Raw genomic sequence first — 25780 nt, forward strand, 5'->3', positions numbered from 1 at the left:
AGTAAGTGAATGTTAATCAGGCTCTTTGAATTTGCATGACTTTTTGTGATCGTTTCATATTATTATTATTATTATTATTATTATTATTAACTCCCAAACACCAATTTCTCAGCGATTTCCACCTTAATATTTTAAAGTTTACAATAACTAGAAAAATCTATATTCATTCCCCAGCTTTAGAGTATTAAACTGAGGACAGCATAAACCAGGGAAATCGATGTCAAGTCATTTATATATAGTATTCATTACTTCAATGAGCTCATCATATCTGCATTAAATGATTACATTGTTTAAATTAATACTTTTTTTTTTTTTAGCTAACTGTGACTCTTTGTATATTTCAATTTCTGAAATCCATAACTTAGACAGTCACCTCTCATAACAGATCACTGTAAATTGTAATATGGATTGTAATTTTCTGTAAAGCTGCTTTGAAATGATGTGTAGTGTGAAAAGCGCTATACAAATAAATTTGAATTTTGACGTCATGTATATGTATGTATATATATATATATATATATATATATGTATAGTAATAGTTCTACACGTACCTCTGCGTACTCCATCAGGTCCTTCCTTCCACGGAAACGGTTGTAAAACTCGGGAATCCTCCACGGAGCGATGATCTGGTGATCAGGAATGAGAGAGGTGAGAGACGGAGAGAGGGATGATGGATAACTCAGACTGATGATGATGATGATGATGATGATGATGATGTTCACTCACCTGAACTTCAGGATAGAGAGCGTAACACGTCAGCTCGAAGCGGATCTGGTCATTCCCCTGAAACACACACACGACACATTACACACACTCTCACCTTTATGAGCGGATTCATGAGGCATGAGCTGTGCACTTCATAGAGATAATAACTCCATAATGATTAAAATAACTGATGATCTTTACACAGTTATTGAACTGAACTGACTTGATCTGAATAATGATATGGTGTCGGTTTATTCAATTCTGTTTGCATCATTGATCAATATTTTTATATTCATTATAGAAACTTCCATGACTTTAAGATCTTAATAATTTCCACGACTTTAAGATTTTATTCATTTCCATGACTTTATTTCCATGACTTTTTAAGATGTTAATAATTTCCATGACTTTTTAAGATGTTAATAATTTCCATGACTTTATTTCCATGACTTTTTAAGATGTTAATAATTTCCATGACTTTTTAAGATCTTAATAATTTCCACGACTTTTTAAGATTTTATGAATTTCCGACTTTAAGATTTTATTAATTTCCATGACTTTAAGATCTTAATAATTTCCACGACTTTAAGATTTTATTCATTTCCATTACTTTTTAATATTTTAATAATTTCCACTACCTTAATATTTTAATAATTTCTATGACTTTAAGATCTTAATAATTTCCATGACTTTATTTCCATGACTTTTTAAGATCTTAATAATTTCCATGACTTTATTTCCATGACTTTTTAAGATTTTATTAATTTCCATGACTTTTTAATATCTTAATAATTTCCATGACTTTTTAAGATGTTAATAATTTCCATGACTTTAAGATGTTAATAATTTCCATGACTTTTTAAGATTTTATTAATTTCCATGACTTAATTTCTATGACTTAAGATTTTATTAATTTCCAAGATGTTATTCATTTCCATGACTTTTTAATATTTTAATAATTTCCACGACTTTAATATTTTAATAATTTCTATGACTTTTTAAGATCTTATTAATTTCATGACTTTTTAAGATTTTATTAATTTCCATGACTTTTCCAGGTCTAGATGAGTTGTGCATTTCATTTTTTCTTTTAGCATGGTCTTCATAAAAGTAACGATTAACACACCTGACATCATCCTCAGTTGGTGTTTCAGTAATTAATGGACACATTTACTTCTGTAAAGTCTAGCAGCATTTGATGAAAGCTAATAATTAATTTTAGAAAAAGTAAGACATTAAATTTTATTTTATTTTATTTGTTTAGCATGTAACCCGACCATTAACCATCATCAGAGAACAGCAAACATGTGAATGTGTTGTTAAATTGTTGAAATACTGACACTAGCTAATATTTTCTTCTGATTGTGAATCGCTGCTAATATAGAGAAGATAATCAAATCCTAAACTATAATAATAATAATAATAATAATAATGATAAACCATAATCAACTTCCTAAATCAACTCAAGCCCTGATCAGGGTCACAGAACAGGCGTCCGCCGCCATCTACTGCTGAAACTGATGAAACTGCACTTATACACATAAAAAGCTTTTATTCTACTTATCTTTCTCTACTTTACTCTATCTTTCTACCATAAGGATGTTCCACCGTGTAACTGGATAGAGTCTGCATGATGCTGTATCTGCACTAATAGATGTCAATACACTACAGGCCAAAAGTTTGGAATATTTAAGATTTATTAATGTTTAAATGAGTCTCTCCTGCTCACCAAGGCTGCAGTTATTTGATCAAAAATACTTTAAAAACAGTGAAATATTATTATAATCTAAAATATCTGTTTTCTATGTGAATACATAGAAATTTATTAAAAATAAAGCCACAAAAATATGAAGCAGAAAAAGATAATTATGATAATAATAAGAGTAAGAACCACCAATGTTAATATTTGAGCCCCAGAAATAATTGATTATATCTTGAGCATCAAATCATCATATTAGAGTGATTTCTGAAGGATCATGTGACACTGAAGACTGGAGTAATGATGCTGAAAATTCAGCTTTGATCACAGGAATAAATTACACTTTACTATATATTCACATAGAAAACAGGTATTTTAGATTATAATAATATTTACAAATTTTACTGTATCTTTGATCAAATAAATGCAGCTTTTTGTGATTTATTTAAGAAAAATAAATTCTAATAAGTTTGAATTATTACAAACTTTTGCGAAGACCAACACTGTCATACCAATGAAAAATATATATATTTTAACTAATAATTAGTTGAGAAGGAAGTCAAACTACCTTTGATTGAATGATTGAGACTCTGAACAATAAACATTAAATAAAAAAATCCTTCCTAAAATTAGTGTTAGTGGAGTTTACTGAGCGGGTCTCAGTGATGATGATTCTTTTATTTATTTATTGGGTGTTTTTGGGTTTTTTTATATTTATGTACATTGTTGGTTATTTGTGTGTACGCATGTTGAAACGCATGTTCCCCATGGGGATAATAAAGTAATTAATCAATCAATCATAAACTGATGCTGCCAGAATCTGAACATCAGATCATCTCAATGTTCTCATCAGTGTCGTTCAGTTCTGGGTGTTTCCACTGTAAATCAACCAAACCCAGTTAACAAACTCCAACAAGCCAGTTGAGCAAACGCCCAGAACATCTCATTAGTGTATCGTAACACAACACAACAGCACACCTGTTTTCAACACTGATAATAATCATAAATGTTTCCTGATCATCAAATCATCATATTAGAGTGATTTCTGAAGGATCATGTGACTCTGAAGACTGGAGTAATGATGCTGAAAATTCAGCTTTGATCACAGGAATAAATTACACTTTACTATTCACATAGAAACAGATATTTTAGATTATAATAATATTTACAAATTTTACTGTATTTTAGATCAAATAAATGCAGCTTTTTGTGACTTCAGAAAAAAAATTAAAAATAAGTTTTAATAAAAAAAAGCATACACTGTATTAATAAAACAAAACCACATTAAAGCTGCAAGCAGCGATGAAAAGGGCCCTCGCACCCGTGTCACCGCCACCCGGCGGCTTTAGGAAAAACAGCACGGTGGGCAGTATGTAAATATAGGAGGACTATGTCAAAGTAATTTGTATTTGCCACACTTCCTGCTACCAGCAGGTGGCGCTATTGCCATTACCAAATATGAGCATGGTCATGTGTTCAAGACAGGACTCAAATATGTGAAGTTTGGGGCAGATCGGACATTGTATGCCTGAGTTACTGCAGGCTGTTTGTGGTTGCCTAGCAACATCAGAACTGCAAGCAACATTAATACTGAACTTATTAATATTTAATATAATTGTACTAGACATGTGTGAAATTAATTTGGGGGAAAATAAATACTCTGAACCCTAAGTAGATTTACACAAACTGAGAAAGTCAAAAAGCGTTACGTTGTGCCCCCTAAAAAAAGTTTGAGGTCAGTCATTTTTGTTTTGTTTTCACAAAATGATTAAGCAGTTTTCAAGATTGATAATCATTTCCGGCACCTTTCCCGTGGCTCCGTGAGAAACAAACTGAGCTCGTTCCTGCCGGGCGATCTGGACCTGACGTCGAGCGATGCAGGGGCGAGCGATCGCCGTGCCCAGCAGATAGCGGTCCTCGTAGACGGCGTTAGCCTGAACCGACGGCCAGATGAACTCCTCCACAAACTCACTGCGCAGGTCTTCAACAAACACCTGAAACACACACACACACATCACTTCCAGGTAAACGGACATCACCAATGCTTTACTCAATAATTCACGTTTATTTGTATAGAACTTTTCACAATACACATCATTTCAAAGCAGCTTTACAGAAAGTGCATGAGTCTCATTTATTTGATAGTAGGCATCTCATTTTTTGAGTAAAAAAAAACATTATTTTTTAATAATTTTGGAAATATTAAATACAATCTGAAGAAAATTGGCACTGTTGATCACACTAGTCTACTTAAATTTTTCACCAGGAATTTTGTTTTGAAAAACTTTTATTTTGTACAAAATGGCACATTAGCCGCTTTCCGACCAAGTAGTTCTAGGAACTTAGTTCTAGGAACTGTCCACTTCTAAACAGTTCTAAGAACTACTCTCCCCCAAACTCAGTTTTGCTGTTTGCGTTCGCACTGGCCAAGTGGCCATAGGAACTGGTAGGAGGGGTAAGGGAGTGACGCAAGCACGGTGACTTTTATTTTGACGGCGCGACCCACCTTTATTTTGGCGGCGCTGAGAACGCCAGAGCAAACAATGCTCGCATTCTCTGTGTTCATTAGTTAGCGATCTGTCTAACAGTACTGTTTAATATCTTATTAGATAGAACTGTTATAGAAAGTAGACAGTATATGAAAAAAGGTTATTAGCCTATGCCGTGTGGTTGATGTCCAGTGTTGCTAGCTGGGCAGATAAACATAATCATGTTTGGCTTGGTCCCCTCAAAGTTGCGTTGGATTTTCTCTTCAGCATAAAGGTTTAGAGACCCATCTATCACTGTTTTCCATGTTTGTATAGTTAGTTTATGGAGTAAATATATAGGCTATAATCTGTGTGTTTACATTCTAGCTGTTTTAAAAATGGCGGGTGCTGGTGCTCCGCGTGCGTTCGGTCAATCAGCGTACACTAACGTCACGGATAGTTCCTATAGTGCTGGTTTAGACCCTACTCTGAAGTAGGACCCAAATTAGTTCCTACAAATGGAGTTCCTAGAACTAAAATCGTTCCTAGTTCCTGCGGTGCGAACACGCCGACATCCGGGTACTTTAGCCAATAGTTCTAGGAACTGTGAAAAGGTTCCTCCGGTCGGAAAGCGGCTATAGTCACACTTGTGGTGTTCCCGGTCAAAAATGACCGGCCTACAAAAAATAGCTTATAAATCACTTGTTATGCAATATTATCACCCAATATTGGATTCAATCTTTTTGCAGCTTTACAGAAAGTGCATGAGTCCATATTACAATTTAGAGTGATCTGTTATCAGAGGGAACTGTCTAAGTTAAGTATTTCAGAAATGTAAATATACAAAGTCAATAGTTAGCGTATTAAAAACGCATTAATTTAAACGTAATAATTTAATGCAGATATAATGACCAGGATTATAATATAAACAGGATTGTCATTTTAGAAACTTCTGTAACACTTTTTTTCTTTATTTTTTCCTTTGTTTTTATTTTGAACAACACAAAAAGATACAAATAAAATAAAATATAAAAATACAATAAGTATGTTATGTTGCAACATACCGAAAGAAAAAACAACATCTATAAAGTATTATAACGATAATTGCACTATGTTCGAAAAGGAGCGGGATGAAGCAGAAGCTTATTACACTTTGCAACTACTAAAACTAACAAAAGGTCAATTAAAAACAGAAAATACCAAAATTAAAACTAGTGCTAATTTTTAAAAAACTTTTTTCCCCATGACTAGGGCCGTTCACACCAAGAACAATAACTATAAAGACTAGATGAGTAAAGTTTGTTGGGAAAAACTTTGATGTTGGCTTTTGAAAGTTTTATAAGCGTTTAAGCGTTTTATAATACGTTTTATAAGCTTTAAATTTAGTAAAGTGGAAAGAGAAAGAAAGAGAGAAAGACACTGCTACCATGAATTAGCATGTTGTCAGCATGTTTAAGCATGTAGCTAGCATAAATTAACATACTGCTAACATGTTTTAACATGTTGTTAGCATGGATTAGCATGTTGTTAGCATGGATTAGCATTTTGCTAAAATGAATTAGCATGTTGTTAACATGGTTTAACAATTTGCTAGCATGAATTAGCATGCTGCTTGCATGTTTTACCACATTGCTAGATTGATTTAACACTTTGCTAACATTAATTACCATTTTGCTAGCATGTTTTACCACATTGCTAGATTGATTCATCACTTTGCTAGCATGAATTAACATTTTACTAACATTCTTTAGCACATTGCTGACATGAAACAATAGGTTTAAACACACTGTTAACATGAATTATCATGTTGCTAACGTTTTAACACATTGCTAACATGATTTAACTTATTGTTAACATTAATTAGTATGTTGCTAACATGAATAAACATGTCACTAGCATTATTTAACGTTTTAACATATTGTTAGCATTAATTAACATGTTGCTTGCTAGCACGATTTAAGATGTTTTTAACAAGTTAGCATGTTTTAACACACTGCTAGCATGAATTAACATGTTGTTAACGTGTTTTAACATGTTTGTCAAGCCAACATTATAACGATAAAGATATCGGCCTAGTTCTAAAAATCTGCAGTAGCACTTAAAATAAACAAAACGTTATCGTCCGCTAATGTGGACGCTAATATAGTTATAGTTATCGTTATAGTTTTATTTGTATTTATCGTTCTTGGTGTGAATGGGCCTTAATGCTGCGTTCCAGACGAGGTTGGACATGGGAATATCCCAAATTTAATATCCCACTTCAGACCTCAGTGAGCTCCAGCCAATCAGACGTCACGTTCACATGTTGACCACATGATGTCGCCACGACACAACTAGAGCTTATATAACTTAATTTAACTCAGTCGTGATCATGATTAAAATACGCTTTACCATAAGCACTGATGCATTATGAAAACAAACATTCATGACACGTTCTAGTGCACTTCAGCTGTGATCAGTGTTTATCGGTCTTTACCTTCTTGGCTCCAAGTTTCTCAGCTTTCTTCCGGGCAGCATCAAAGTCCTCATTCTGTCCAATGTTAGCCTTTAATGTGAAAAAGAGTGATTAGTGTAAGAAAACAGATCATCAAAAACAACAAAAAATAACCTAGTCCGGTGTACCAGACCTCATCTGGTCCAAACTAAACTAAACTAAACTGAACTAAACTAAACTAAACTAAACTAAACCACAACCAATCCAAACTTAAGTAAAGTAAACTAAAGTAAAGTAAACTAAAGTAAAGTAAACTAAAGTAAAGTAAACTAAAGTAAACTAAACTAAAGTAAACTAAAGTAAACTAAAGTAAACTAAACTAAAGTAAACTAAACTAAACTAAACTAAACTAAACTAAACTAAACTAAACTAAACCACAACCAATCCAAACTTAAGTAAAGTAAAGTAAAGTAAAGTAAACTAAAGTAAAGTAAACTAAAGTAAAGTAAACTAAAGTAAACTAAAGTAAACTAAAGTAAACTAAAGTAAACTAAACTAAAGTAAACTAAAGTAAACTAAAGTAAACTAAAGTAAACTAAATTAATCTAAACTAAACTAAAGTAAGCTAAAGTAAACTAAACCAAGCTAAACTAAACCACAACCAATCCAAACTTAACTAAAGTAAACTAAAGTAAACTAAAGTAAAGTAAACTAAAGTAAACTAAAGTAAACTAAGCTAAAGTAAACTAAAGTAAACTAAAGTAAACTAAATTAATCTAAACTAAACTAAAGTAAGCTAAAGTAAACTAAACCAAGCTAAACTAAACAACAACCAATCCAAACTTAAGTAAACTAAAGTAAACTAAACCACAACCAATCCAAACTTAAGTAAACTAAACTAAACTAAACTAAACCACAACTAAACCAAACTAAACCAAACTAAACTAAACTAAACTAAACTAAACTAAACCACAACCAATCCAAACTTAAGTAAAGTAAAGTAAAGTAAAGTAAAGTAAAGTAAAGTAAACTAAAGTAAACTAAACTAAACTAAAGTAAACTAAACTAAAGTAAACTAAAGTAAACTAAAGTAAACTAAATTAATCTAAACTAAACTAAAGTAAGCTAAAGTAAACTAAACCAAACTAAACTAAACCACAACCAATCCAAACTTAAGTAAAGTAAACTAAAGTAAACTAAACTAAAGTAAACTAAACTAAAGTAAACTAAAGTAAACTAAATTAATCTAAACTAAACTAAAGTAAGCTAAAGTAAACTAAACCAAGCTAAACTAAACAACAACCAATCCAAACTTAAGTAAACTAAAGTAAACTAAACCACAACCAATCCAAACTTAAGTAAACTAAACTAAACTAAACTAAACCAAACTAAACCAAACTAAACCAAACTAAACTAAACTAAACTAAACTAAACTAAACTAAACCACAACCAATCCAAACTTAAGTAAAGTAAAGTAAAGTAAACTAAAGTAAACTAAACTAAAGTAAACTAAATTAATCTAAACTAAACTAAAGTAAGCTAAAGTAAACTAAACCAAACTAAACTAAACCACAACCAATCCAAACTTAAGTAAAGTAAACTAAAGTAAACTAAAGTAAAGTAAACTAAAGTAAAGTAAACTAAAGTAAAGTAAACTAAAGTAAACTAAAGTAAACTAAACTAAACTAAAGTAAGCTAAAGTAAACTAAACCAAGCTAAACTAAACAACAACCAATCCAAACTTAAGTAAACTAAACTAAACTAAACTAAACCACAACTAAACCAAACTAAACCAAACTAAACTAAACTAAACTAAACTAAACTAAACTAAACTAAACTAAACCACAACCAATCCAAACTTAAGTAAAGTAAAGTAAACTAAACCACAACCAATCCAAACTTAAGTAAACTAAACTAAACTAAACCAAACTAAACCAAACTAAACCAAACTAAACCAAACTAAACTAAACTAAACTAAACTAAACTAAACTAAACTAAACTAAACTAAACTAAACCACAACCAATCCAAACTTAAGTAAAGTAAAGTAAAGTAAACTAAAGTAAACTAAACTAAAGTAAACTAAATTAATCTAAACTAAACTAAAGTAAGCTAAAGTAAACTAAACCAAACTAAACTAAACCACAACCAATCCAAACTTAAGTAAAGTAAACTAAAGTAAACTAAAGTAAAGTAAAGTAAACTAAAGTAAAGTAAACTAAAGTAAAGTAAACTAAAGTAAACTAAAGTAAACTAAAGTAAACTAAACCAAGCTAAACTAAACAACAACCAATCCAAACTTAAGTAAACTAAAGTAAACTAAACCACAACCAATCCAAACTTAAGTAAACTAAACTAAACTAAACTAAACCACAACTAAACCAAACTAAACCAAACTAAACTAAACTAAACTAAACTAAACTAAACTAAACCACAACCAATCCAAACTTAAGTAAAGTAAAGTAAAGTAAACTAAATTAAAGTAAACTAAACTAAAGTAAACTAAAGTAAACTAAATTAATCTAAACTAAACTAAAGTAAGCTAAAGTAAACTAAACCAAACTAAACTAAACCACAACCAATCCAAACTTAAGTAAAGTAAACTAAAGTAAAGTAAAGTAAAGTAAAGTAAACTAAACTAAACTAAACTAAACTAAACTAAACTAAACCACAACCAATCCAAACTTAAGTAAAGTAAAGTAAAGTAAACTAAACTAAAGTAAACTAAACTAAAGTAAACTAAAGTAAACTAAATTAATCTAAACTAAACTAAAGTAAGCTAAAGTAAACTAAACCAAACTAAACTAAACCACAACCAATCCAAACTTAAGTAAAGTAAACTAAAGTAAAGTAAACTAAAGTAAAGTAAAGTAAACTAAACTAAACTAAACTAAACTAAACTAAACTAAACTAAACTAAACTAAACTAAACTAAACTAAACCACAACCAATCCAAACTTAAGTAAAGTAAAGTAAAGTAAACTAAACTAAAGTAAACTAAACTAAAGTAAACTAAAGTAAACTAAATTAATCTAAACTAAACTAAAGTAAGCTAAAGTAAACTAAACCAAACTAAACTAAACCACAACCAATCCAAACTTAAGTAAAGTAAACTAAAGTAAAGTAAACTAAAGTAAACTAAACTAAAGTAAACTAAATTAATCTAAACTAAACTAAAGTAAGCTAAAGTAAACTAAACCAAGCTAAACTAAACAACAACCAATCCAAACTTAAGTAAACTAAAGTAAACTAAACCACAACCAATCCAAACTTAAGTAAACTAAACTAAACTAAACTAAACCACAACTAAACCAAACTAAACCAAACTAAACTAAACTAAACTAAACTAAACTAAACTAAACTAAACCACAACCAATCCAAACTTAAGTAAAGTAAAGTAAAGTAAAGTAAAGTAAAGTAAAGTAAACTAAAGTAAACTAAAGTAAACTAAAGTAAACTAAAGTAAACTAAATTAATCTAAACTAAACTAAAGTAAGCTAAAGTAAACTAAACCAAACTAAACTAAACCACAACCAATCCAAACTTAAGTAAAGTAAACTAAAGTAAACTAAAGTAAAGTAAACTAAAGTAAACTAAAGTAAACTAAGCTAAAGTAAACTAAAGTAAACTAAAGTAAACTAAATTAATCTAAACTAAACTAAAGTAAGCTAAAGTAAACTAAACCAAGCTAAACTAAACAACAACCAATTCAAACTTAAGTAAACTAAAGTAAACTAAACCACAACCAATCCAAACTTAAGTAAACTAAACTAAACTAAACTAAACCACAACTAAACCAAACTAAACCAAACTAAACTAAACTAAACCACAACCAATCCAAACTTAAGTAAAGTAAAGTAAAGTAAAGTAAAGTAAAGTAAAGTAAAGTAAAGTAAAGTAAACTAAAGTAAACTAAACTAAAGTAAACTAAAGTAAACTAAAGTAAACTAAAGTAAACTAAATTAATCTAAACTAAACTAAAGTAAGCTAAAGTAAACTAAACCAAACTAAACTAAACCACAACCAATCCAAACTTAAGTAAAGTAAACTAAAGTAAACTAAACTAAAGTAAACTAAACTAAAGTAAACTAAAGTAAACTAAATTAATCTAAACTAAACTAAAGTAAGCTAAAGTAAACTAAACCAAGCTAAACTAAACAACAACCAATCCAAACTTAAGTAAACTAAAGTAAACTAAACCACAACCAATCCAAACTTAAGTAAACTAAACTAAACTAAACTAAACTAAACCAAACTAAACTAAACTAAACTAAACTAAACTAAACCACAACCAATCCAAACTTAAGTAAAGTAAAGTAAAGTAAAGTAAAGTAAACTAAACTAAAGTAAACTAAAGTAAACTAAATTAATCTAAACTAAAGTAAGCTAAAGTAAACTAAACCAAACTAAACTAAACCACAACCAATCCAAACTTAAGTAAAGTAAACTAAAGTAAAGTAAACTAAAGTAAACTAAAGTAAAGTAAACTAAACTAAACTAAACTAAACTAAACTAAACTAAACCACAACTAAACCAAACTAAACCAAACTAAACTAAACTAAACTAAACTAAACTAAACTAAACTAAACTAAAGTAAACTAAACCACAACCAATCCAAACTTAAGTAAAGTAAAGTAAAGTAAACTAAACTAAAGTAAACTAAACTAAAGTAAACTAAAGTAAAGTAAACTAAAGTAAACTAAATTAATCTAAACTAAACTAAAGTAAGCTAAAGTAAACTAAACCAAACTAAACTAAACCACAACCAATCCAAACTTAAGTAAAGTAAACTAAAGTAAAGTAAACTAAAGTAAACTAAACTAAAGTAAACTAAATTAATCTAAACTAAACTAAAGTAAGCTAAAGTAAACTAAACCAAGCTAAACTAAACAACAACCAATCCAAACTTAAGTAAACTAAAGTAAACTAAACCACAACCAATCCAAACTTAAGTAAACTAAACTAAACTAAACTAAACCACAACTAAACCAAACCAAACCAAACTAAACAAGCAAGGACAGCTTCATAGGTTTGTTTGAGGGAATGCATGAACCGATCAAATGTTTACTTTGAATACAATGCAAGTAGCTTTAGATGAACGCATCTGAGAAATGTGTAAAACAAAAGCACTCAGACAGGAAAAGAATCAAGAAGATATTCATTATTGTTCTAGTTTTTTTACGCAATTTTATCAGACCATTTATAGTCTCTTCAGTTCCTCATTACCTCACATCACAGTTGAGAATAGTGTTAGTGCACTTCCTCAATGCACTCAAAAAACTCCATTGTTTCATTGTGAATCGCTGTCCTGACTCAGACTTCTCTGGGTAATTATAAACCTCTGCATTGCAGCACAGCATTGCAACACATTTAGCCAGCTTTAAAACTTCAATCATCAACTCCACTGGTAGATCATGATTAAACAACAACTAACAAACTTGTAGTGAAGTTCATCAGATGAGTTACGCTTTACACGAAACATCCATGTACCAGAATCCACTTCAGACACGCGTTCAGCTTTATGTGGTTTATCATGAGAGATTGATATATCTAACTGGGTTTTTATACTTACTTTACTTAATGCATTCAATAATATTGTTAACTAAAACTATTAAACGAAATAAAGCTGAAATGAAATAAAATCTAAATGTTAGATGAAAAACTTGAACTAAAACTAACTAAAACACAAAAAATAAACAAATAGCAATATAAAAAAAAACACTAATAGAATGACAAAAGCACATGATGAAATGACTAAAATTGAAAAAAAAAATTTTCAATAAAAGCCAATTCAAAATATTAATAACACTGGCATTAAGCAATTAATTTGTTACAGTATGTATTAATTTTTGGTAACGTTAGTTAATAAAAACAAGTTCATGTCAGCTCAGATCCATTAAATAATCTTAACAGACACAACAATAATGTATTAGCAAATGTTGAAATGAATATTAACTGAAATTAATAAACGCTTCAGAAGTGTCTGTCATTGTTAATTAATGTTAACAATGTAACTTAGCTAACTAAAACATAAAATATATATAAAAAATATAAATACAATTTTAATAAAAATGAATAAAAACTACAAAAAAATTACTAAAACCTTAACTAAAATACAAAAAAAACACTAAATATTAACTCTTTCCCCGCCAGAGTTTTTTTTAAAGTTGCCATCGCCAATATTTTTGATCATTTTCACAAACTTTCTCCAGAATATTTTGTTGTATGAACATCTGAACATCCAATAAATCAAAATTAAGTACAGATCCTCTGCTTTTAAACAAACAAGAACCATTTTACTCTAGCTTCTTATCAACACTTGAATGTGAGGTGCATAAAAAAAGCATAATTTTGAACAAAGAGCTGGGAAAATTGCTTTTTGTCAAGGTCTACGACGTGTGCATAAGCAAACCTTTGCACAACGGCAGGGAAACAGTTGTGGAGCTTTGAATGTGAATCCTCACAAAACGTGTTATTATGCAACATAAAACAAAAGCCCATTCGGTGCGTTCCTGAGCTCATGACGTGATGATCGCGGACAGGCTCATTGTTCCTGACGACGCCACTATTGTTCTGTTGTCAGTAAAGCATCAGGCCATGAAAACAGCAGCGTTTGCCACATGGTTTCAGAGAACGATTCCCGGACGAGAGGAAAACGCTTGCTGAGCGAGTCTTCACAAGCCTGGCATGAACTGTGAATCACGTGAAGAAAATAATTTCCTGTATTTCAACACTCAAGACTCGCCTCTTAACTGTCATCACTGCAAACCATGCTTTTCTTACTCAGTATTTTTGTCTTGTTTCCAGTCCAAATATCTAAAAATTCTTAAATCAAGATGCATTTACAAGATGAGTAAAATGCCATTAGATATTATGTCTTGTTTTCTGGAGAAAATAAATAAAAAAGAAAGAAAGGAGTTTTTGCTTAAAACAACCAAAATTATCTGCAAATGGGGTCAGAAAAATAATGTTAATTCAAACGGAAACAAGATTATTTTTCTGACCCCATTTGAGAGTTTTTGTTTCATCAATCATCAATCATTTTGCTTGTTTTAAGCAAAAACTCACTTTATTTTGATTTTTTCCCCCCAGAAAACAAGACATAATATCTAATGGCATTTTACTCATCTAGTAAATGCATCTTGATTTAAGAATTTTTTGATATTTGGACTGGAAACAAGACAAAAATACTGAGTAAGAAAATCTTTTTTGGCAGTCATCACAGTTTCTCTGAAGGAAATGATTTGTGATTTATGCAAATGTGTTTTGTGAGGTATAGAGTTACCAGGTAGGCGATCACATCGTATCCCTGTTCCTTGAGCCAGACCAGAATACAGGAGGTGTCCAGACCTCCACTGTACGCCAGAACCACCAAACCCTTCGACATCTCCGGTGACCTTCACCACAACACACAGAGGTCAAACATCAGAAGAAGAAGGTTGAGTCAGTAAACCAGGGTCATTCATCATGTGACTATCAGGTTTTGTTCATGCAGCTCCAGTAGCAGAACAGCCAAATATAATACTAAAACATTATATTTCTGTGTAAGACTGGAAAAACTGGAAGAACTGGAAGAGAGGAAAGAAAAAAACAAAAAAACAAAAAAACTGGAAGAGAGAGCAACTCTCTGAAAAAACAAAGGAAATTAACATTTGAACTCTCTCTTGTGAAGTTAGCATCACCATTTAAATCTCACCTCAGAATACAACTCTTTCCCTCTTCCCCCACTCATTCTTTCTCATGCTGAGATCACCAAAATTCACCCAAAGATCTATATGGTTTAATGTGAATTTTTATCATACAGTATTACACATGTTTGGTATCATTTGAAATGTCTCAGTGCGACTGGAACAAATGTCTCATTCAAAGAAGGAAACCAAAAGGTAATAAAGTTCTTGAGAGTTTAGAGATGTTAATGGCATTCTGCTTCCAAAAGGTGTAAACTCTGAATGCAAATTCACATTGTTAGCACGTTTCCATGTGAAAGTTTCTGTCTATATAAAGAAATGCTGAAGAGGCTCGAGGCGATTCTGTACCTCAGATCAGCCCATATTGTTGAAGGATCTCAAAGACTTCAGCATTATGTATTTTTATAAATGTCGGGTTTAACCTAGGCAAGGCAAGGCAAGGCAAGTTTATTTATATAGCACATTTCATACACAATGGCAATTCAAAGTGCTTTACATAGAAGAAATTAAAATAATAAAAGAAATAAGAATAATTAAAACAGTTTAGAAAAATAAAATACAGTACAGTACAAACAGTCGGACGAACATTGGCACAGTGCTCATTCATTAAATGCACAGCTAAACAGATGTGTTTTGAGTCTGGATTTTAATGTGACTACAGTAGGAGCACGTCTGATCTCCTCTGGAAGCTGGTTCCAGCTGCGGCTGGCATAATAGCTAAAAGCGGACTCGCCATGCTTAGAGTGAACCCTTGGTATTTCTAGCTGATATGATCCTAGTGATCTGAGTGATCTGTTGGGTTTATATTCAGTGAGCATATCTGCAATGTATTGAGGTCCTAGGCCATTGAATGATTTATATACCAGTAATAATACTTTAAAATCAATCCTAAGTTTAACTGGGAGCCAGTGTAAAGACCTGAGGACTGGTGTGATATGTTCATATTTTCTGGTTCTGCTCAGAATCCTGGCGGCAGCGTTTTGTATGAGCTGCAACTGTCTTATGGTTTTTTTGAGAAGGCCAGTGAGGAGTCCATTACAGTAATCCACCCTGCTGGTGATGAAAGCATGCACAAGTTTCTCTAAGTCTTGTCTGGAAACAAAGCATCTAATTCTTGCAATATTTTTCAGATGATAGTATGCTGATTTAGTTATTGCTTTGACATGACTACTGAAACTAAGGTCTGACTCTAGTGTCACACCAAGATTCCTGACTTGATGTTTAGTTGTTTGACCCCTAGAGTGAAGGTATGCGTTCACCTTGAGAACTTCATCTTTGTTTCCAAATGCAATGACTTCAGTTTTGTCTTTGTTTAACTGAAGAAAGTTTTGACACATCCAACTGTTGACTTCGTCAATGCATTGGCACAGGGAGTCAATGGGGCTGTAGTCGTTAGGCGATAGGGCTAAGTAGATCTGTGTGTCGTCTGCATAGCTGTGGTAAGCAATTTGGTTCTTTCTCATTATTTGGCTCATTGGGAGCATATACAGGTTGAACAGGAGTGGCGCAAGAATTGAGCCTTGAGGGACTCCGCATGTCATGGATGTCCACTCAGACTTATGGTCTCCTATACTCACATAATAACCTCTCCCATCTAAGTATGACCTGAACCATTTTAGGACTATCCCAGAAAGCCCCACCCAGTTTTCCAGCCTGTCAAGAAGTATGTTATGATCGACAGTGTCAAAAAATGCAGCACTGAGGTCGAGTAGTACCAGCACTGATAATTTGCCTGAATCAGTATTTAAGCGAATATCGTTTATTATCTTTATGAGCGCTGTCTCTGTGCTGTGGTGCGGTCGGAAACCAGATTGAAAATTGTCAAAGGATCCATTCAAGCTCAAGAATTTGTTCAGCTGATTGAAGACAACTTTTTCAATGATCTTGCCTATGAAAGGAAGATTTGAGATCGGTCTATAGTTGCTTAATATGGTCTTATCCAGATTGTTCTTTTTCAGGAGGGGCTTGACAACTGCAGTTTTCAGGGAGTTTGGAAAACTCCCAGAGAGAAGTGAGACATTTACCACTTCTAGAAGATCTGCTTCTAAACTGTTTAAGACACTTTTGAAAAATGATGTGGGGAGTGTGTCAAGAGCGCATGTTGATGTTTTAAGGTGCTGTACAGTTTCTTCCAAAATTTTGCCATCAATTTCTTTGAAATCAGACATAGTAACTACTTTCTCAGGTGGTCTGATCTGTCTGACCTCAGTGCAACTCAAGGATGTGCTGATCACCTTTCTGATATTATTGATTTTCTCAGAGAAGAAAGAAGCAAACTCACTGCACTTGTTCTCTGAGAGCATTTCATTGGGAATCTGGCTTGGAGGGTTTGTCAGTCTCTCTACAGTAGCAAAAAGAGTGCGTGTGTTGTTTAAATTGCTATTTATAATATTTGAGAAGAAAGTCTGTCTAGCTTTGCCTAGTTCCATATTGAAAGCATGGATGCTGTCTTTGTAGATGTTATAATGGACTACAAGTTTTGTCTTCCGCCACATGCGCTCTGCTTTTCTGCATTGTCTTTTCATATTTTGCACTGTTGTTGAGTTTCTCCAAGGTGCTTTTTGTCTGCCACTCTTCTTCCTGACTTTAACAGGAGCAATATCATCAATTATACCTTTAACTTTTGAGTTAAAAGAATCAAGGAGAAAATCAACAGAGTCTGCAGATATGCTTGGTGTTAAGGATATAGCCTTCATAAATAGTACACTAGTGTTCTCATTTAAGCATCTCTTCTTGACAGACACAGATCTAGCTTCAGTGGCAGGAGAGATCAATATATCAAAGAAAATACAGAAATGATCAGACAGCACTACATCCTTAACAATCGATGAAATGTTTAGACCCTTACTGATAAGTAAATCTAGAGTGTGTCCACGATTGTGTGTGGGTCCATGTACATGCTGAGTCAGATCAAAAGTTTTTAAAACAGTTTTGATTTCTTTTGCCATATTGTTTTCTGCACTATCTATGTGGATGTTAAAATCTCCAGCAATGGCAAAACAGTCAAACTCTGAGGTAATTGTTGATAACAGTTCTGTAAAGTCCTCAGCGAAGACTGGAGAGTATTTTGGAGGCCTGTAAATAATGATAAGTAAAATGCGTGGAGCACCTTTCAACACAATACCCAGATATTCGAAAGAAGGGTAATTCCCAAATGATTTTTGCTTACATTGATAGATATCTTTAAAAAGAGCAGCTAGACCCCCACCTCTCTTAACAGCTCTGCAGACACTCATAAAAGTAAAGTTAGGGGGGGCTGCTTCATTGAGGATTGTTGCACTGCAGCTGTCTTCTAGCCAGGTTTCATTTAGAAGCATAAAATCCAGGTTGTTTGTGGTTATTAAATCGTTGACTAGAAGTGATTTATTTTTAAGTGAACGAATGTTTAAAAGTGCTAACTTAACAGTCTTACTTTTTGTCCCCACATCAATCTTACTTTGACGTGTAATAGGCACCAGATTAGTTAGGTTTGCTGCACGGATATTGAAGGCCTTAGATTTTCTATCTTGTAATAAAACAGCAATAGAGAAAGATACAGGCACACTGGGTTCCCGTTTGTTCTGTAAACATTTGAGAAAGTTACTGTTATCAAAACGGGGACCCGACACATATCACTGAGAGCTGGTATCAGTTGTTTTTGGTTCACCTCGAGCAGATGGAGGAGGGTGTGGGCCCTGGCGTTGTGGCAGAGGCCGAAGAGCTCTCACAGGAGGGGGAGGGCGAGCTGGGCCCGCAGGCTTTGGTGCGGGTGGTAATGGTGCCTGTCGTTTTTTGGTTGGTATCTGGGGGCTTGCAAAAGAGTGGGATAGTCTGGTTCCAGCATACACCAGTTCTTCCATTTTCTGTGAGAAACACAGTAGTGGCGATGCTGGAGAGAGGGATAGCGTGTCTGGTGAAAGGGGCTGTTGCTCTGGTGTTATCGGAGGCTGTGATATGCTGTCCTGGCTTCCCTGGCTGTTTTCCAGGAAGTTGTCCTTGGGTGCTGAATCTTCAAGCAGTTCTGATAAGTCTCTCTGTGGGCAGGGCTCAGCTGAGATTGAGTCCGTGAGCAGAGGTTGTTGTGGCGGAGAGGTGTTATCATTGTCCTTGTAACCTACATCTTTTATTCTTCATCTCTGAGCATTTGATGTCATTGTATTGATTATCTTTGAACTGATTATGACATTGGCATGATACTGACATAATAAATTGTTACATTTGATTTTATTGTAGATTAAGTGAAGTCTTATGTTTCCGCAAATCTGCGTCCAGGGTTAAGTACATACTAGATCCCATACTAGATTAGGCCTGTCACGATAACAAATTTTGCTGGACGATAAATTGTCCAAGAAATTATTGCGATAAACGATAATATTGTCGTTCGAGACCATTTTCATCTAATATAATGATAATGGCATAATAATGCAGGTACACCTTTTCAAAGATCTATAAACTTTTATTTCTTAAGAATATTAAACATTGAAAACGGAAAAACATTTTAAATATCCACAAAAAATGAACAAAACAACCAAAAACAATAAAAGCAATGGACTCTCAGTGTCTGTTAACAAAAATTCACTTGAATAAATACCAAAAACAATAAATAAAATGGATGTAAACAAAGTTGCACTTAATATTAAACATTAGGCTCAGACATAAATGGTGATACATTCCATAACAGGCAAAACTGCCGGTCAGGACCTTTGTAAACAAATAAAAAAAAGCCTCAACAGTACCACAGCATTTTGCACTGTCCTCCTGTTATTTTGTCGACTAAATGCCCGAGTGATTGTGTAATTTACTGTCGGGAAGACGGAGACGCACTTTATTGCGTGTATGCTACGCACTGAAAATACTTGGTTAGGATTAGGGGTGAGGAGTGCGTGCGTATTACACGCCATAAAGTGCGTATCATATGCACGCAAAAACTATTTTTGGCGTATAAATGGCACGAGAAATAACATTCGTGGTATAGATACGCATTTTCATGAGATCGAGCTCGCTGTCGCGTTTGGCTTTGAAACCAATTCCATCTTTTTCTTTTTTTTTCCCTCCAACTCACAACTAGCGTCTTTTCTCTCTCCCGGCAGTCGCCGCAAGCAGTCCCGCCGGCGCTTTCCCATACAAAGACCATGTGACTGACAAGTGCCGCGGTGCCGCCTCCCCAAAAAGACCATGCAACTGACAAGAGAGTTCACTAAGGAACTGAGAGTGGTCATCCAGTCTCTTTGGTAGAGAGAGAGAGAGAGAGAGACGAGGAAAACAAACAAGCATGCAAATGGAATGATCGCGGCCGGAAAAATGATCAAGCTCATTTTTTTTAATCGTGCGATTAATTGATTTATCGACTATCGCGACAGGCCTATACTAGATCCCATACTAGATCCTATACTAGATCCCAGATTAGACCCCATACTAGATACCATACTAGAACCCATAGTAGATCCCAGATTAGACCCCATACTAGATGCCATACTAGATCCCAGATTAGACCCCATACTAGATACCATACTAGAACCCATAGTAGATCCCAGATTAGACCCCATAATAGATGCCATATTAGATCCCAGATTAGACCCCATACTAGATACCATACTAGAACCCATAGTAGATCCCAGATTAGACCCCATAATAGATGCCATATTAGATCCCAGATTAGACCCCATACTAGATGCCATACTAGATCCCATACTAGATCCCAGATTAGACCCCATACTAGATACCATACTAGAACCCATAGTAGATCCCAGATTAGACCCCATACTAGATGCCATACTAGATCCCAGATTAGACCCCATACTAGATGCCATACTAGATCCCAGAGTAGACCCCATACTAGATGCCATACTAGATCCCATACTAGATCCTAGATTAGACCCCATACTAGATCCCATACTAGATCCTAGATTAGACCCCATACTAGATGCCATACTAGATCCCATACTAGATCCTAGATTAGACCCCATACTAGATGCCATACTAGAACCCATAGTAGATCCCAGATTAGACCCCATACTAGATGCCATACTAGATCCCAGAGTAGATGGTGCGTGAGGCACATCTGGTGGGATTCTAGATTCCTGACTAACTGCGTGATTTTAACTAAGTTAGAGTTTGTGATCGTGAGATCTGCATAAACGGACGGCGCGAGACTCTCTGAGCGACATAGCTTCCTAGTAAAATATAACGTAAAGAGTTAAATAGAATAATCAAATGTATTGCTAAACTATTATATAATTGACCAATAACCAGTTGGGCAATATAACCTAAATTCGAGGTCGAGATAAAATGGAGTCAGATAAAAGTTAAATTTTAAATTAAATTACCTTGCCACGCGGAAAGACAGAAACGCGCAGAGACCTTCACATGTGAAAACTCTAAAATATAAATACCAGAAATATAATACAACACCAATTAGCCTACTGCAAACGCAATTGAGTTTTGTCCCATTCGACCAGCAGACTGAGACATTCATATAGTTGTGAATGTCTTGTGTCTTTGATATCAGAACATGAGGACGTGATTCCATCAAAGATCTGGTGGAGGTACAACTCTGTGGAAACGCAACTCAGACTGTGTAGGAAATGCTCACGCTCCCTCCAGTCTACCTGAGTATTTATCCTTATTAGCTGATAATTCTGACTAAATGGACACATTTCTACCGTAGATCTCCTCTCTGAGAAAACCTCAGACTGAAGTTTACATTAATCTATTGTTTTTTTTTTAGACTGTGGAAATTAACAAGTAACACGCAATACATAATCAGATTACTTTTTGATGTAACAAGTAAAGTCACACATTACGTAATCAGATTTTTTGGGGATTTTTTTTTAAATGTAATAAGTCACACATTACATAATCAGATTTCTTTTTTGATGTAACAAGTAAAGTCACGCATTACGTAATCAGATTTTTTTAATGTAATAAGTAAAGTCACGCATTACGTAATCAGATTACTTTTGGATGTAACGAGTAAAGAAACATTAAAAGTAACATGCATTACGTAATCAGATTACTTTTTGATGTAACGAATAAAGTAACACATTGCATAAAGTTAAAGAATAAAGTTACTTTACTCGTTACATCAAAAAGTAATCTGATTACGTAATGCACGTAACTTGTAAAGTAACGCATTAAAAGTTATGTGCATTATGTAATCAGATTACTCTTCGATGTAACGAGTAAAGTAACACAATTTAGTGGACAGATGATTAATCAGATTTCTCCTCCCAATCTAAAATCAATTTTGGAAAATTTAACAATGATATGACTCCTTAGATGTTACTTGATGCAATTATTTTTTACTTGCAAGACTCTCATGGGGATAGAAGGAATGGATTGATATTCCGGCACAACTTGCCATTTCTGACTGGTTTGTCACTGTACAGGTTTATACGCAACTACGCCATCAAAACCAGTGCATACACAAGAAACTTCTTTTTGAATAGCTGTCCACTGTAGTGATGACCTCTATGCGTGAAAGGGTTAATTTATGCCATGTCAGGTTTGCATTCAAAATTTTAGTAATATCATAAAATTGCTCTGAATTAAAAAAGAATGCAAAATAGAATGTAAAATAGACATATTCATTATAAAACATGCCCATTGAGTTGCTGAAGCATATTAAAATATAATACTAAAACATTTTAATTCAGCTTTGCATTCAAAATAGTATGCGGATAATGTCATAAAATCCACATTAAATTAAAAATGAATGTAAAATTGGGTTACACTTTATTTTAAGGTGTCATTGTTACAGTGTAATTATATATTTAAGTACTGAGTAATATTAATCAACTACATGTAGATTAGGATTTGGTTGAGGGTTAGTTGCATGTAATTATGCATAATTTACTGTTATTACTATGGTAAGTACATGTAACATATGTAACAAGGACATGGTGTTACCTAAAATTGGATATGCTAGGGCTGTCTGGCTTTTAGAGCCTATGTGTGAAATCATATTATGAATTTTTTTTTACTTATTCAATTTATTCAAGCTGATGTCAGTGCCATAAAAACAAGATATCTGTATTTTCATGGTGTGAAAAAAAAGTATTTTCATGGTGTGTATCAGTTATCTCCTGTGATGATACTAAGAGTATTTTATTTCACCTCTGAAATGCCAGTAAAGCACAAGGAGTTTGAGTTTAACAGAGCATCAGATGATTAAAAGCATCAGTCTATAAACGATTGAGCCAGTTTAACTCACTATAGATTAAACTGCACTTTGAATTCTACATTTATATAAATAAAACGCTATTTTTATTACACATGCAGAAATAACAGAAGCATTACATGAGAATCAGCAACAATATCAATAAAATCAATGTTTCATCAACATTTCCCAGCACTGTTCACATGAACAACAACCTGTTGAGATGTAAACAAACACATAGGCTAAATCACGTCAAATTAATATTCACATGAATAGTGAACATAAAAACAAGACCAAAAAAAACGCAGGAACTCACCTAAACACAGCAGCAAATAAAAATGAATTATGGAGAAGATGCTTTCAGATCCGAATCCAAATCTAGTTTGTTCGCTTGCAGCGTCTGTCACCCAGATACAGCACACATGTCTTCAGCCACGCCCCCCGATCACATGAGCCAATCAGATCACGCTCAACAACAGGGGTGCGTCCACACGGGGCGGGATTAGACAATCAGATTACGCCGTTTATTTAAAAAGCATCGACGCTCACGAGAACGCGTTCAACCAATCAGATCCAGCCATACAACATTTCTCAAGTGGAAAATCAAGCACTAAAAATGCCTGTTTAGACTTGTTAAATTTCAGGTGTACATAATTAAATGTTTGAGAATATATTATGCTCACTTTGTCTTAAGTATTTTTTAAAAACAATAAAGCCTATTGTTAGTGCCATCAACATTTGTGCAATATGACAATATATTTCATTTCATGAAACATTCTCATTCTGTAATGCAAAGTACAAATGTCATTCATTATTGTTAGTTCTGCTTGAATATACAATGGAAATTCAAAGTCATAAAAAGGGCCAGATGTTAAAAACATGGATTTATTGATTTAATTAAACTGGGAAAAGGCCAATAAAGCAAACATTATATCTGACAACAGCTTTTGATAAATAAATAAATAATCACACTTGCACTCTAAATTAAAAATTGCATATCAACTATTCAAACATCATAACCTGATCAGTGCATCGAATCGCTTTACTTCATATTATATTCTATTTATTCCATTAGCACAGGACAAAAACACTTTGAACCACATGATGTAATGTTTCTGCAATGTTAATGTTCACATTTATATTTTAATTAGTTGTTTACCTCAGTGAGCAGATTTAGCGGTTCTGAACCTTTCTCACTCCACCGTTGTTTGATGACAAACTTTGAAGGCTTCTTGACAAAGCCTGGGGCCTGTACCATGAAGCCGGATTAGGTGGCTAGCCAGCTATGTTTCAGCTTAGTTTCCGCCAACCCTGGGTTTTAGGTACTATGAAAGTAGCTTGGCTTTAATCGGTGTTCGTTGCCATGGTATCTTATGCTGCACGGCTAACCTGCTCCGGGGCAGGTTATGTTCTGGATTCAAGATCTCAGACCGAAGTTTGACCAATCAGCTGACAGCAAAGAAACATATAGGTGACGTAACTTATTCCAAGTGTCTGTTGCAATGACTTCACCTTTTCTTCCAAATCCGGTGGACATCTCAGCGCAAATTGTTTGACGAGCACTTCGTAAAGAAAGAGTTTTTAGCCAGACAAAATCCCCTTGCCTTAACTGATAGTTACTTGTATGAAAGATACAGATTTTCCGCGGAAGGAATGTCTTATCTTTGCGAACTTCTTGAGCCGCACATAAAGAATTTAACACGTCGAATTCATGCACTTACTGTACCGCAAATTGTATTGCGTTGCATTTTTATTTATTTTTTTGCAAGTGGTACATTCTTGCACGGTGGGTGACGCACAGAAGCTAGGGGAAAACATATGTTTGTCGAACCATTCGCAAGGTGGTCCTCTTCGCTCGTCAGGAGTAGGCTACATGAAAAGTTTAATTAATAATGTTCCCCGGACATTTATCGACCATGTCCATAAAAGAGGGCTTTTATAAAATTGCCGGTAAGATATATTGATAGGGTGACATCACATGAACACTTTTTTTTTTTCTCAAAAAGCAAATTTCACAAATGTACTATACAATATAATACATGTTAAGAATTATTTTGAATCTTTTTTATTATTCTTCTGATAATCTTATGATAGGATTCCCAAGTCATTGCAACATGTATGCAGTCTATTGCTCCAATCTCCACTGCTCTAGGGGAACATGAGGCAGATTATGTTAATAGGAAGTCCTATCACAGTCTTAATGTTCAGGTAGAGATGATGTGAATATGTGAGATGATTATTTTCTGTGAGATGAATCTTTAAATTAATAGTAACTTTAACAGATATAACAATGATCTACTAAACATTTCATCTGCAGACGACTTGTGGTCATGAACATATGATCAAGTTTGGATGCCAAATGGCCTGGCTCCAGTGCTTGTCTTACAAATTTTCCATGAGTCTGTGTTGTGTCAGCGCTTTGAGGAAAGCAAGTTAAATTTGGTACAGTACAAAACACTGTTCATTTAAACCGAGATAGAAAAACCTACACAATAACCCCCTATCATGACCCTCAGATAGAGCCACAGCATTGCTTCAATGTGGCCCTCAGTAAAACCAGAGTGAAGATAGAGATGACCTTTGGCATCCTAAAGGCACATTTCAACTGTGTTCGGTGCTTCAGAGTCACCAGAGCGGGCATCACAGATAGTG

At 33.7% G+C, this 25780-nt stretch overlaps 1 protein-coding gene across 1 annotated transcript in view; it reads right to left on the minus strand.

Moving 5' to 3' along the window:
• ass1 (argininosuccinate synthase 1) overlaps positions 1–23577 on the minus strand; it is a 61698-nt gene extending 38121 nt beyond the window's left edge. Inside the window, exons 1-6 of the mRNA XM_084114245.1 lie at positions 23445–23577; positions 14589–14700; positions 7349–7417; positions 4210–4398; positions 727–783; positions 552–626 (exon numbers count right to left, since the gene is read on the minus strand). Of these exons, the coding sequence (XP_083970371.1) occupies positions 552–626; positions 727–783; positions 4210–4398; positions 7349–7417; positions 14589–14690 (492 nt within the window). The 5' untranslated portion in view covers positions 14691–14700; positions 23445–23577. The remainder of the gene's footprint in view (positions 1–551; positions 627–726; positions 784–4209; positions 4399–7348; positions 7418–14588; positions 14701–23444) is intronic.
• Positions 23578–25780: the final 2203 nt, after the last annotated feature.

Source organism: Abramis brama (assembly GCF_963993115.1).
Source record: "Abramis brama genome assembly, chromosome: 5".
Taxonomy (NCBI): Eukaryota; Metazoa; Chordata; class Actinopteri; order Cypriniformes; family Leuciscidae; genus Abramis; species Abramis brama.